Consider the following 13,681-nt stretch of genomic DNA (forward strand, 5'->3'; position numbering starts at 1 on the left):
CAGCATGGAGATGCCCCAAGCCCATCATCCCAGCTCTGGACAGATACAACTTGGGGATATGGGCTCAAGGTAATGCTTTCCTTGGCCACGCCCATTTAGCCTGCCTTCCTGCCCTCCTCTCTGAGCACACGCAGGGGTGCAATCTGCTTAGGGACATGGGCCACTCTTGCTGGAGTCTTCAGCCCCCCTTACCTTCCAGCCCTTCTCTCCTGGAGTCTGGGGCACATCTCCCCTCTCTTCTCACTGTGCCCCCTCGTCCTCCTTAGGGACTTTGTGCTTCTAAGATCCATGGGCTATGCGGGCAGTGTCAGCATCTCTGGGCCCCAGAACCCATTGCTTTCCTGCGTTTTCAGTGTGTATGTGAGCCTGGCTCAAGCCCCAGGGTTTCCCCACCCTGGCCCCACTCCAGGGCCAAGGCAAGAATCCTGTGTGGGTGATGGAGTGAGGCCAAGTGATATCTTGTTTCCACAGTGCCTGGAAACAGTGCTGTGCAGACTTTATCCTCTCCCCACCCCACAAGGTTCTGCAAAATGACTGAACCAGCCTGTTTTGTGCAGACTTCTGATCTGGTGTTTCTGTGGCCTGATTTTCTACATCTGCAAAACCAAGAGACAGATTCTTGTCTGCAGGGTCCTCAGATGCTGTTCTCATGACCTTCCCCCATGCCCACCCCAGGGACTTGGCAGCTCCTTCCCTCAGCTCCACGGGATTGGCTCTCAGACTTCCTGCCTAGGTGGTGCCTTGGGCAGCTGCCCCTCCATCGTCAGACCTTCTGCAGCGCCCTCAACCATCCTCCACCCATCTCCACTTCCCCCCAGAACCACGGGTGCCATCCAGGCCTGCGCACATGCTATGCCCTGTCCCTGAGGGGCTGAGCCCATGGGAGATGCAGAGGTGCATCCAGGAGTGGGGACCCCAGCACAAGTGTCTCAGACTCAGATGCCACGGGCTCCGAAGGGAACACATGAGCTACAGCTGATGGGAGAGCACATGCCCTGGGCAGAGGGCAGAGCCACTCTGTGCCTCAAACCATCACCTTGGAGCCTCCTCCAGGCTGGTGAGGCCTCCCCTTCAGATGTCTGAAGTTCTAAACAAATTGTCCTGCTTTTTTTTAATGTTGGCAACTAATCAACGTGCAGCCAGCCGTCTTAACTGGAGGGTGGTGATGGTGACTCTTGATGAGCACTTCATATGTGCCTGGTAAGGTGTTGGGCCTTTCTGCACGGTCAAGTCACCATTCCTGTCATCATGCCTCACAAATTGGAAACACAAGCCCAAGAAGTGTAAGTCACCTGTACGAGATCACGATTTAATAAGAGGTGTTTGAATGCCGGCAGCCTGGGTTGAGCTCCCACAGACAAACCTGGACTTGCACCCCTTTCTATGTAAGTCTCTGAATCCTAAGAGCTATACTAATGGGCAGCAGCGTCTATGTGCATGTGAGTATACGCTATCACGTTCAAGCTTCATGGCAGACCCAATGTCCATATTAACATCCTTACGTTAGGGGCCAGGAAGCTGAGTTCAGAGAGTGTGACTTTTCCAAGATCTTTCAGCCTCTATGTGGAGAGCTATGGCCAACACAGGTCCGTGTGGCTCCAAAGTCCAGGCTCGTTCCATGCATTCTGGTTTTTCTCTGAATTCCCTGTGTCTGGCCTTGGGCCAGGCTCAAAGGGCCATCGGGGATGAAGGGTGAGTGTCTGGAGCCTGGCTCCTGAGGCTGCTGGACAGGACTCCCCAGGCAGGGGCTCAGTCCAGGACGGCCTGGGTGGGCCTGGGTCTGGGCAGCCCCCCAGCGAGGCTCACTGCTCCCGGCTGCGCTCTCTCCTCTGTGGCGAAAGGCACTGCCAGATGCCCCTGTGCACCATCTCGCTGCCCAGGGCATAGTTCACGGCGTTGACTGTGGGCATTGTCTTGGCAATGAGAGCAGGCACCTGTAGTGATGGAGAAATCCAGGAAAAAAGTTTCAGAGCCTCTGCTCCTCTCCCTGGTCCCAATGGTGACCACCATCCCCCCTCCCCAGCCCATCCCCGCCCCCCACCCTGTCTCAGCTGCCAAGCATCTGCCCTTGGCTTGACTCTGCAGCCTCTAAGCCTTCTCTGACTAGTTGCCGGATGGTGCGTGGAACCTTGCTCCTCCCCAGACACCACTCTCTGCCCCTGGTCCCAGAGTGCGTGCATCACCATCTGGCTGGCTGTCCCTGATATCTCACGTGAGGCCTGGGCAGTGTCAAGCAGTGGCCCCATGTGACCAGGGGGACAAGCAAATACCCAGTGAGTTATGAGCGTTCAGAGGAAAAGAGGAAGAGTGAGTGATCATAGAGGCTATAAAGCCAGAGAGAGAGATGGGGAGAAACAGGTAAACAGATGGGGAGCAGGTACTGGAGTACTGGCGGCGTCTGTACCATCTGCAGCTTGGGGGAGAGGGAGGTTGCATCCGCGATGGTGGCGTACAGATACAGGAGCGCGTAGGGGCCCCAGCCGAGCAGCAGCGTCCTGGCTGGCAGGACGGTGTTCACCTGGGGAGACACGGGTTAAGGAGGGTGGCATCACAGTTGGTGGGAATGTAAACTGATACAGCCACTGTGGAGGACAGGATGGAGAGTTCTTTAAAAACTAGGGCTAAAACTACCATGTGACCCAGCAATCCCATTACAGGGCATATACCCCAAGGAAACTACAATTCTAAGAGACACATGTACCCCAGTGTTCGCTGAAGCACTATTTACAATAGCCAGGGCATGGAAGCAACCTAGATGCTCAATGACAGATGAATGGATAAAGAAGTTGTGGTGCGTATATACAATGAACTATTACTCAGCCATAAAAAGGAGTGGATTTGAGTCCATTCCAGTGAAGTAGATGAACCCAAAGCCTGTTATGCAGAGTTAAGTAAGTCAGAAAAAGAAAAACAAATATCCTATATGAATGCATATATGTGGAATCTAGGAAAATGGTACTGATGAACCTGTTTGCAGGGCAGAAATAGAGACGCAGACATAGGGAACAGACTTGTGGTCACGTCAGGGCAGGAAAGGGTGGGAAGAACTGAGAAAATAGCATTGAAACATACACAGTGCCGTATGTAAAACAGATAACTGGGGGAAGTTGCTGCCCGGAGCTCTGTGACAACTTAGAGGGGTGGGATGGGGTAGGGGGTGGGAGGGAAGTTCAAGAAGGTGGGGACATATGTATACTTATGGCTGATTCACGTTGTTGTATGGCAGAAACCACACAACATCATAAAGCAATTATTCTCTAATTTTTTTTTTTTTTAAAAAGAGGGTGGCATTGACTGGCTCAGGTGGCCGGCAGCCCCACGAGGTCCCAGGACCAGCTTGGCAGGGCTGTGGGAAGGTGCTGAGCCTCTGGAGGAAACTGGGACCAGTTGAATCTCTCTTCTGTTTAAGATGCTTGACCCGAGGCCTCGCATTCAAGCTTTCTTGACCTCAGTGACCGTGTCCATAAAGTGGCCTGATATGCCTGACTTGCCTGGAGGCAGCGACTGGAGTGGAGGATTCGCTTCCTTCTCGGTGTGTTCTCTGAGAAACCGGCGGCTGCGTGAGTGTGGCTGTGTGTATAAAGGTCCCCAGGCTGAGCTGCCCTCACACCTCTGTCCCAGAACTACCCTGTAACCAGCTCCTGCCTTCACTGGCGGCTCAACCTGTCCTGGGTTCAAAGCGGCCGCTTTCCACTCTGCGAGATGCTGAAACCACCGGGCGGCGGGCGACGTGGTACCACAAGTGGCCACAGGAGGGCGCACGATTTCCGTACTATTTTCAGAATGGAATTTGCGAAATTACGATTCTCCACATACACTCAGAGGTTAAAATTTTGACGCTAAAAATCAGTGCCTATTCTCTAACCGACCGTGTCGCCCTTTAACAAAGAAGGTAACTTAAGCTCGCATCTGAGGTCCCTGGGACAGTGCGTGGCGACCCCTGCTGATGCTACTGAAACGGATGGTTTAAAGTCAACTGGGAAAAATGAGAAAATCCGTGTGGCAGCCTTGTCTGCAGGCCCATTGAACCTCCAATAAACGTGGCGACTTCGAGCACCCAGGCAGGGGTAGGGGCGGGCTTAACCTGGAGGCAGGCCACCGTGGGGCGGTGATGAACAGGAGAACACCTGTACAGCCCTCGCCCTCCTTCAGTGACCAGGAAAACCTGGGTCCACAGCTACAATCAACTGGGACAGTGTTTTTCCCATTCACAAGGGGAAAAAATGTGGTAGATGAAGTGTTTCAACAAAGAGAGTGCTTCTTTTATGCACTAGGATTGCCCACTTGAGTGACAGAGCCCCAGACCTGGGTTTGATCCAATGCTGCTACTACTAATGGCGCCGCTTTTGACCAGTTGCTTAGCTAATAGCCCCTTTCAGTCTCAATTTTCTAATCTGTGACATAGGGACAATAAAGCCTTCCTTCCTCAGAGCGTGGGTGCATAATTGAAATGATATAATGCACATAAAGTCGCATTAGTACCTGAGGTTTTTTAAGCTTGTTTTTGTTTTTTGAATCTTTAGAGCTATGATTCATCTGCTAGAGACTGTTCAGGTAATAAAAAAAAAATCCTGGCAAGAGGATATTAGTGCAGAAATTGAGCAATGGCCAGGAGGGCTTATTTTGAATCATTGTTTCTCTTGGACAAAGGTGCTTACAGATGTGATTTTACTTTGTGGGTAACAGTATGTGCCTGTGGTTAAATGAAACATCCTGAAGCCATTTAAAATGCATGAAATTTTGTGTCAATCTTCATATCCTTGGGAAGAAGCAAGGGTAACAGCAAGGACGATGTCCACTAGGACTCCCTGCCTCTCAGTATTATGGGGTCTGGGTAAATCTGAGCAATTCTGCTTCTTCCTCCCCGGTCTTGGTGATCTCCAGCAATGGGAGGGGAGGGTGTGTTTCTGCCCTAACACCCCATGCTCTACATACAAAGCTAGATTGCTCTCCTGATCATTGAAAACACAGAGAACCCCTGATTGCAGTCACATCGTTCATGTTCCCTGGTGTTTCTCCTCCTTGAGGAGCTGATCCTTACCGGGGGACGGCTGGTCTTCCCGAGTTTCTGCTCCATGAGCCGATAGGATACGACTGTGATGAAAAGGGGCAGGAGGAAGTTGAAAAAGGCCATGGTGAAGAGGAAGCTGCTGAAGTTTCTGCAGGCAGAGGGGACGGGGAAGTCAAGAATTGCCTCTCAGAGATGATCAGTTGCCCAAGAAGGCCCATCAGACTCGGGCTAGATAGTCAGATGCAGGGAACTCCTCCCATCAGGTGAGTATTCAGAGTATGGATGCTCCCGGGTTCTAGCTGAACTCTCCTGGGAACCAGGAGCTATGAGGTCCTCCTAGAACCTGCCTTTAGACCAAGGAGCTGGGACAAAGGATAATCCGGCTTCAATTTGCTGCTGGGCAGTTCAGGGGCTCAGCCTTCTCTCTTATGTGCCCCAAACACGGAGAACGGGACAATTTGTTTGGGAAATGTGTTTAGCAAATGGAGATGTCAGTTGACCAGGAGGAAAGATCATTCAAGGAGCTTTCTGGCACAGGTTTGGAAGGGCCCTGTGGATGAGACTGGACACTGTATCACTGAAGAAATCATTGAAGGGACCAGAGAAGAACCAGGGGTCCCAGGTAGTGGTCACAGGGAGGCAGGCTGACGTTCTGAGCAGCGGAGACCACGTCATCTGGCTGCCGTCCACTAAGGAGGGGTGGGAGGGAGGGCTGCCAGAAGAGCTGGGCACCAGCGGGGGAAATACCTGCAGGGAACTCCCTGGAGGACATTAGACCAGACCCTGCCTTCTCCAGCGGGTTGGACCTGAGAAGCCTGTCATCAAGGCAGGTGCATTATGAATAAACACAAATAGGAACTTCCCTGGCAGTCCACTGGTTAAGAAGCCACCTTGCAATGCAGGGGGATGTGGGTTCAATCCCTAGTCCAGGCACTAAGATTGCACATGCCACAGGGCAACTAAGCCTGTGTGCTACAATGAAAGATCCTGTTGCAACTAAAACACAACACAGCCAAATAAATAAATGAGTAAACATGAATAAACACGTCAAGCAGGTGATGCAATGTGCCTCTAGCAGAAGCAAGATCAGGGCTGGAGCCCGTGTGGTCCCTCCCCAAGGCAGCCCCTAGAGGGAGCCCTGGACTCCCCAGAGCCCAGTGGCCCTGGGCAGTACGAGATGAGTGCTCCTGATGCCATCATGCATTTCCCGCTGTCTCTCCAGGGCCTGGCCCACAGCAAATGCTGAGGATCCAGAGAAATGTTCTCAGTGCCAAGGAGGTCCCTCCCAATGCAAAGACCTTAACATTCTTTGACACTACAGAACCAAGGATATGGCTCCCTGTAGGAGTCGATAAATCAGAGCTGGGATCTGACTGTGCTGAAGGTGGCAAAGGGGTCATGGGGCTCAGTGACTGTTACAACCAACACGGGGCTCAGCATTGTTACATCCAACACAGCTCCCGGACAGGACCCCTTCTGGGGCCCAACTCTGCACCCCAACTGGCATAACATTCCCATCCCTTGGCCAATCTTCAGAATGGGCTTTCCTTAGTCCCACTGTCAACTTATACATGGGGATCATGGCTAAGGAACTGACACTGTCTGGCAGATGTTGGCATGTCCCCATTTGGATTTTCAGTTGACACTGCTGTCCTACAGGCTCAAAGCCCAGATTCCCATGGAAAGAAGCCTCGAAGCTGCTGCCCAAACCTCACCTGTCCCCCCTGGAATAGTCCAGGGTGCAGCAGGTCCCCAGCGGCTCATAGTCATAGTGGCCCCAGCCCAGGAGGGGCAGCGCCGCCCAGAAAGCAGAAGACAGCCATACGAAGAGCACCAGGGAGACGGCCGTGTTCCAGTCCAGTCGGCTGCCTGCTTGGGACACGGGAGGAGGATGGTGGAGGGGAGGCGGTAGCTTGGCAGAGTGAAAAAATAATGGACTTGGTGGTCACGTGGAATGTCCTTAAATGCTGGCTCTGATGCTTAGCAGTGCAGGGCCTCAGGCAAGTTAAGTTTCTCTAAGCCTCAGTTTTCTCCTTCACAAACTGGGAATGATAATCCTTGCCTCTGATGATTGTTATGAAGAATAAAAGAGACAATGGATGTGGAAGTCTCCTAGAGACACTCTGTACCATCTTCTTTAGAGAACACAGAGAAAGAGGGAGATGGCAAAGAGACAGGTGTGCATGCACATGTGAGTGATGGTCTGCGGAAGGTTTGGGGACAGGGCTGGGATAGAAGCAGTGGAAGAGAGAAAAAAAAAAAGAAGCAGTGGAAGAGGAGCTCCAAGGTCAGATGAGGCAGACAGGAGTCAGCATTAGCGGAGAACAGAGACTTTGTGTTTTGGGCCCTGGAGAGAAGCATGTGACATTGTTAAGGGCAGTGAGCCGTGTGTCCATGGGGCAGATCTGCGATTCCAAAGGACTGATGCTCATGGCTCAAGGCCATGTTAGCTGTGAACCCCAGAGTAACCTCTGTGCCTGGGAACAAGGAGACAAAGGGGAGGCTCCCTCTGAGGCATCCAGGCCACGCACAGTCCCAGCTTGGCTCCTGTAGCCGTGTGACTCAGGGCAAGCTACTTGACTTCTCTGAACCAGCGTTTCCCAGTCTGCAAGCTGAGGGTTTGCGTGAGGGGTGACTGAGCCACAGCCCCCAAAGAATGTTTACATTTCTCCCATGGTGAGTGAGATTCTACATGGTCTATAGGTGAATGTGTTTCTTACCTTTATGTGTATTAAAATTATGACATTAACTTGTGATTTCACAGATACTATTTAGAATGAGACTAAAGCAGTTGTTTTAATTTTTAAAAAAATGAGTCACTTAAGAAAAACATCAGGTAAATAATAAAGCAGGTGCTACACTTATATGTCTAATTATGAAGAGGGAATTTGACAGTACAGCTTGGGAAATCTTGAACTAGACTCACTTTCATGAAGCCTTCGCATGGCAGAATTTCCATGGAAGTGTGAGGTGCCAAGGCAGGTGCCCGGTCTCTCTCTCACACACCACCTCTCTGCTGCCTCCCAACAGTGCCTGTCTTCAAGGGCATCTTCTGTATCCAGAATCTCATTTGATTTTCCAAATAAAACTGTGACGTTGGTTACAAAACTCATCCTTGCAGAGGAGGAGACCAAGGTTCACAGAGGACCCCCGACTTGCCTGAGGCTGCAGTGAGGGCACAGGGAACCTGCCCAGCAGGCTTGCAGAGGAGGAGACCAAGGTTCACAGAGGACCCCCGACTTGCCTGAGGCTGCAGTGAGGGCACAGGGAACCTGCCCAGCAGGCGCCTCAGCATCGCTCCTGCGCTCTCCCACCCTCCTCCCTCTCTTGGGGGCCCACACCCCACACTCCGGCTCACTTACACCCACCCACACTTCCCTGAACTGGGAGATGCTGAGCAGACCTTCTCTCTGACCCCCTCGGCACGCGGAACCCGGAGACCTACGGGTGCAGAAGTGGTGATAGCGCCCCCAGGCGATGGCTGCGCTGCTGCAGATGCTGGCCAGTGCGGTGGCGAAGCCCTGGAAGCCGTGGGCCTGGCAGCCTTCTGAGCCGTAGGGCCAGCGCCTGTGGGAGACACGGGGCGCCGGTGACCCCTCCCTGTCCTCCTCCCTCACCCGCTTGTCAGCAGCTTGGAGGGCACCTTTGGCTCCCTAGAAAAGGGCTTTAGTATCTGTTTTTCTATGAGGAAACTGAGGCCTCAGAGATCGAGCCACCGGGGTGAAGGGCACCTGGGCTGGACCAAGGAGTCTCCCTGGTGATCAGGGGCCTGTATCACAGGACGCAACATGATGGGAGGAGAGCTCGTGCCTGAGGCTCAGAGAGGAAGAGGCACTGAGCCAACGCCACACAGCACAGAAAGGCAAAGTCAGAGGGCGGACCCCAGGCCTCCCACCTTCTGGCCCCACAGGTCAAGCAGGGCAGAAGCTTCAGTTGCCCATCCCCCACCCTGGGAAGGTGCCAGAGGACAACAGGGCAGGGAATCCTCCCTGATTCAGACCCTGCAGAGTTAGCCCTGAGCCTCTGTACGCAGGGGTGGCTCTAGCTCCACAGGAGTGATCCATTTGCTTAAGAAAACAATCCTATAAACACCTTCTTAGACCACACTGGAAGACCCCGGTCACGTAAGGTCTTAGACACTTGTCAAAATCCTGTTTGCTTTCACAAATACTTATTTAAGGCGTCCTAGGTGCCAAGCATTGTTTTAAATGATTTACAAACAATACCTCCAACAACCATACTGGTTAGGTAATAACACGCAATTTACAGAGAGCTAGAAATAATGAAGTCAGGATTCCAACCCAGGCAGCCTGGTCGCAGGGCGCAGGAGCTTAGTCCCCACAGTCAGCCTGCTCTGATGGTCAGGTCCAAGGAACTCCTATGTTCCAGAAATCAGCTGTGGTTCTGCAGGCATGGTCTGGAATTCAGATTTACCCTAGTTTGGTCTGCCCACCCTCTCCCCTAGAGCTTTCTACAGGTAGGAAGCATGTCTCTGGCCTGCTGCCCAGGGCCCTGAGGTCAGGCCCCAGAGCCCAGGGACTAGGGTGGGGGCAGGTACCGGAGGAGGCTGGACGTGGCTGCAACGAGGGCATTCAGGCTGATCCCAGTGTCGGCCAGCGCCAAGCTCAACACCAGCAGGTGGCTGGGGGTCCGCAGCTCTGGGGTCTTGCAGAAAGAGAGGATGGTCAGGATGTTTAGGCTGAGGCCAGAAAGAGCTGAAAAGAAGGGGAGAGCTGGCACTGGGGCTGTGAGGCCCTCCTGGGGTCAGAATGAGGGCCCATGGAATGGATGGGCCCTCTGCAACCCCCCACCCCCTCACACTCAGCACCCATCCCCTTGCAGCTCATCAAGTGCCCATGAGGTGGGCTGGCCCTCAGATACTGAAACCCATGAAATGTACACCCTGCCCTCTACCAATGCAAGTCTGATAGAAAGATTGACGAGGAAGAAAATCAGTCAAGTGCAGCACAGTCTGTGCCAGCACAATCACCGTTATAGATAACCACTGAGCACCTATCACGTGCCCACCTGAGCACTTTACATGGATCCTCCCAGTCAGTCTTCACCTGGACACTGTCCTCCTGACTTGCCATGGAGACGCCAAGGCTCAGAGATGTTGGCCTAAGTACACAGCTAGTAAAGGGCAGGGCTGGGACTTGAACTCAAATTTTTTCAAATTCCAAAATGCCCTTTCCAAGGACTCTGGAACAATGTTAGGGAGAACCTCAGAGAGGAGGAGGCAACATAGAACTGGGAGCTTCCCAGGACCCCAGGCAGTGAGGTGAGCTTCAAGCCGGTGGTGTCCAGTGGCAGACAGACCCAACTTTGAATTTCAGTTTTGTCACTTATTTGCTGCTCCTTTAGGCTCCCTGAACCTCAGCTTCTCCCATGTGAAGTGAGAAATGGGGTGGATCCTGCCTCCAAACTGTGAGCCTTCACAGGGAGGACAAGGACGAGGACAGGGTGTAGAAGAGCATTCTAGAAAGAGGGACCAGCACATACAAAAACATAAAGCTGTAAACTTTCAAGGCACGTTTGAGGACCTAGAGGGATGCTAGAGTGCAGGGTTCCCAGAGGAGGGGAAGGGGTTGAGGCCACCAGATGATGGGGTCCGGGGTCCAGGGCTTCAGGGCCAGCCTGGTGGCTGCTGTTCCCTCTCTACTTTCAATTCTCAATGTGTCGATTTTGTCTCTGAATCTGCTTTGAACAAAGGCTGCATCCCCCACTGACCTAGACTTGGGCTCACCCAACTCCAGGGTCTATTGCTCCAGCCCTGGCCTCAGTGAGCATCTCAGGGATTTTGGGTTGAAGCTCACATCTCATGGACCCAGGTCGCCCCTAGGGCGGAAGTGCTTAGGGTTGAGGGCCAGAAGATGGTGAAAGTAATGTGGGGCTGGAAGGGAGTGAATGAACTTGAATACTTGGGTTTGTCTAGGCAAACTTAATACCTTGATCACATCTAACCTTCACCACCACCCATTTGCAATGTCAGGGCGCTGAGGCTCAGAGAGCTCAGGTGTCTTGGTTTCAGTGACTCAGACAGCAGGTGGCAGAGCTGACTGTCTTCACAGCCTACCAGGGGCCTGATCTTAAATGAGATTCTTAGCAGGATTTCTAGGGAGTGGATTCAACTTTCTCCTGACAGGAGGGACATGAAAAGGTCTGGTTCTTGGTCATGCCCTGGGCAGACAACCCCTTCTCAAAATCCCTCCCTCCCTGTCCCATGCCTGGCTTCTCTCTCTTGGCTCCCAGGCTGCAAGCTGCAGCCCACGGGTGCAGCCATCCGAAGACTCTGGGGGTTTAAGCACAGAGGAGTATGGTTTGGGGACTTCTCCTTGCCAGCTTTGCAGCTGTGACCTGCATTCTGGGGGCCTGCTGAGCTCCACTCCACCCCAGCTCCTGCCTGGCTCACCTTCCACCAGCAGCACCGTCCCCACGGCCAGCACCTCCAGCTCCCCGAAGCCAGGGGGCAGGGTCCCGGACTCCGCCATTCTCTCTGCCTTTCTCCCAGCTGACCCAGCTCGTCTCTGGCTCCCCCAACCCAGGCTCCTCCGTTATAAAGGGCCATTCCACGTGCTGGCACATGCAGGGTATTATGCTAGACATCGGGTTCCCTTTTTGCTGCCCCCTGGCCCTCCAAATCATCTTCTTGGCCTGGACAGAAGGAACCCATTCATCAGTTAGACAGTATAGCCTTTGTGAAGCCAGCACGGAGTCCGGCCTCATTCATTTCAGCTCCATCGGATTAAGGACCCAGAATCCAAATGGTGTATAGCCAAAAGCTGAATTAGAAAAGAGTTGCATAACAAGGGGCGGGATGGGGAGCAGAAGCGGGGATCTGAGCTGCAGCCAAGCCTGAGAACGGGTCAGGAGCCAGGCCCTCCCATGTTTGCAGGCGCCGACAAGCTGAGCACCTGTGTGCACGTGTGTACACGTGTATCTGTGTCCACCGGAGCTCACGTCCACAAGCCACGGGGAAAGAGTGATGGTTGGAAGTCATTTGCTGTCATGAAAGGAGCTCCAGCTGGGACTAGAGACTGCTTCTGGTTCTGAACTAACCATTAACTGCCTATGTCCCTGAGGCAGGCCCACTGGGGTCATCTCAGTTGTCTCTTTTGCAAAGTAAGCATCTCCCACCCCGCTCCCCACTCCTCTCCACCCACCCTGGCCTGTGTAAGTCCTGATCAGAAGAATACATCATGGATATAGCCTTAGGCTTCATTTTCTGTGTCCCATAGAGCACTTAACCTATGCAAGCATAAGCACCTCCCAAGGCACCGGCTTGAGACAGAGGGGCTGCTGCCCTAAGTGGCCCATGACCCACTAGGAACTTTGCCTTCTATAAATGAGGTCCTGGTACAAGTTACACACAGGCTTATAGTGACATTTACATTAAGAAACACTAACTCTGGGGAGTCCCTGGTGGTCCAGAGGTTAGGATTCTGTGCTTTCACTGCCAAGGCCCGGGTTCAATCCCTGGTTGAAACACTAAGATCCTACAAGCTGTACAACACAGCCAAAAAAGAAAGAAAGAAAAAAACACTTATCCAGAACAACTGAACTCATTTTCATATAAAGAAACCAAGGCCCAGAGTGCTGCTATTAATATTACTGAATCCAACGTTGGGTTCACCCAATGCAGGAACCGAACGTCAGAGTTTGGAGTAGGGAAAAGTTTAGTGCAGGGCCGTGCAAGAAGAACAAGTGGCTCTTGCCCCAAACACCCCAAACTCCCCGAAGAGTTTCAGCAAAGCATTTTTAAAGGCAAGGTAAAGAGGGGGTGTGGTTGGTTGTTGCAAATTTCTTGGTGTCACAATCCTTTGTTCCTACAGCTGTTCCTCCAAAAGACAGATGTTACTGTCTTTATACAACTTTTCATCTCTATACAAAAGGAAATGTGTTAAACCCTTAAAGGTCAGAGCCTTGAGAAAGGGCTCCCCTGTGTATTTCAGGTTATAAGCAATAGTCTTTTTTTTTTTTTTTTCTGCACTGCATGGCTCAGCTCCCCCATCAGGGTTTGAACTGAGGCTACGGCTGTGAAAGCCTGGAATCCTAACCACTAGGCCACCAGGGATCCCCCTGTAGGGAACATTCTTAACTCAAAGCCAAAGCAAAAGAATAACAAAGGTTAAAGTAAAAGAAACGGATCGATTACAAATATGGAGTCAGGTTTGTGCTTCCCTATGACACTAGCAATATAGCTAATGTTTACTGAGTGCTCTCCAATGGCCTGGTACTGTGCTAAATGATCTTATGATGATTCTTACAACATCTCCAAGAATTAGATACCATCATCCTTTTAGTCTCCTGCGAGGAAACTGAGGCTCAATGCAGTTAAGAACTGGCCTGAAGTCATACACCGATTCACAGATGGAGCTGGAACAGAAGCCCAATCTCCTACCCCTACAGCTCCCCGTCAAGCAGTTCATTTTATTCTGTAAGTGTTCATTCCCCAGGTCCGTTCTCTTGTTGATCCTCACTTGTATCCAAGCCTAACAACACTCAGGGCTGAGCTGACCCTCTACATCTTTCTGGAAGCCTTCCTTGATAACCCTGTTACCACAGAGGCCTCCCTGCCCTTCCTGATTTCTATCTTGCATTACTGTAACCAGAAACACAGATCAGATTTTTTTTTTTTCATGCTTGCAAGATCACAAAAGACTTCAGGGG

At 52.1% G+C, this 13,681-nt stretch overlaps 1 protein-coding gene across 2 annotated transcripts; it reads right to left on the reverse strand.

Moving 5' to 3' along the window:
• Positions 1-1,285: 1,285 nt before the first annotated feature.
• RGR (retinal G protein coupled receptor) lies at positions 1,286-11,539 on the reverse strand. Of its 2 annotated transcripts, none has more exons than XM_043477263.1 (7): positions 11,424-11,539; positions 9,570-9,726; positions 8,457-8,578; positions 6,727-6,880; positions 5,042-5,159; positions 2,405-2,518; positions 1,286-1,934 (listed from the first exon to the last, which is right to left on the reverse strand). In XM_043477263.1, the coding sequence occupies exons 1-7, from the start codon at positions 11,500-11,502 to the stop codon at positions 1,803-1,805; spliced, it is 876 nt and encodes a 291-aa protein (XP_043333198.1). In that variant the 5' UTR covers positions 11,503-11,539; the 3' UTR covers positions 1,286-1,802. The 2 variants fall into 2 exon arrangements, with proteins under 2 accessions (XP_043333198.1, XP_043333197.1); XM_043477262.1 differs by having other exon boundaries at positions 8,415-8,578; positions 11,424-11,531.
• Positions 11,540-13,681: the final 2,142 nt, after the last annotated feature.

This window comes from Cervus canadensis, chromosome 8 (assembly GCF_019320065.1).
Source record: "Cervus canadensis isolate Bull #8, Minnesota chromosome 8, ASM1932006v1, whole genome shotgun sequence".
NCBI lineage: Eukaryota > Metazoa > Chordata > Mammalia > Artiodactyla > Cervidae > Cervus > Cervus canadensis.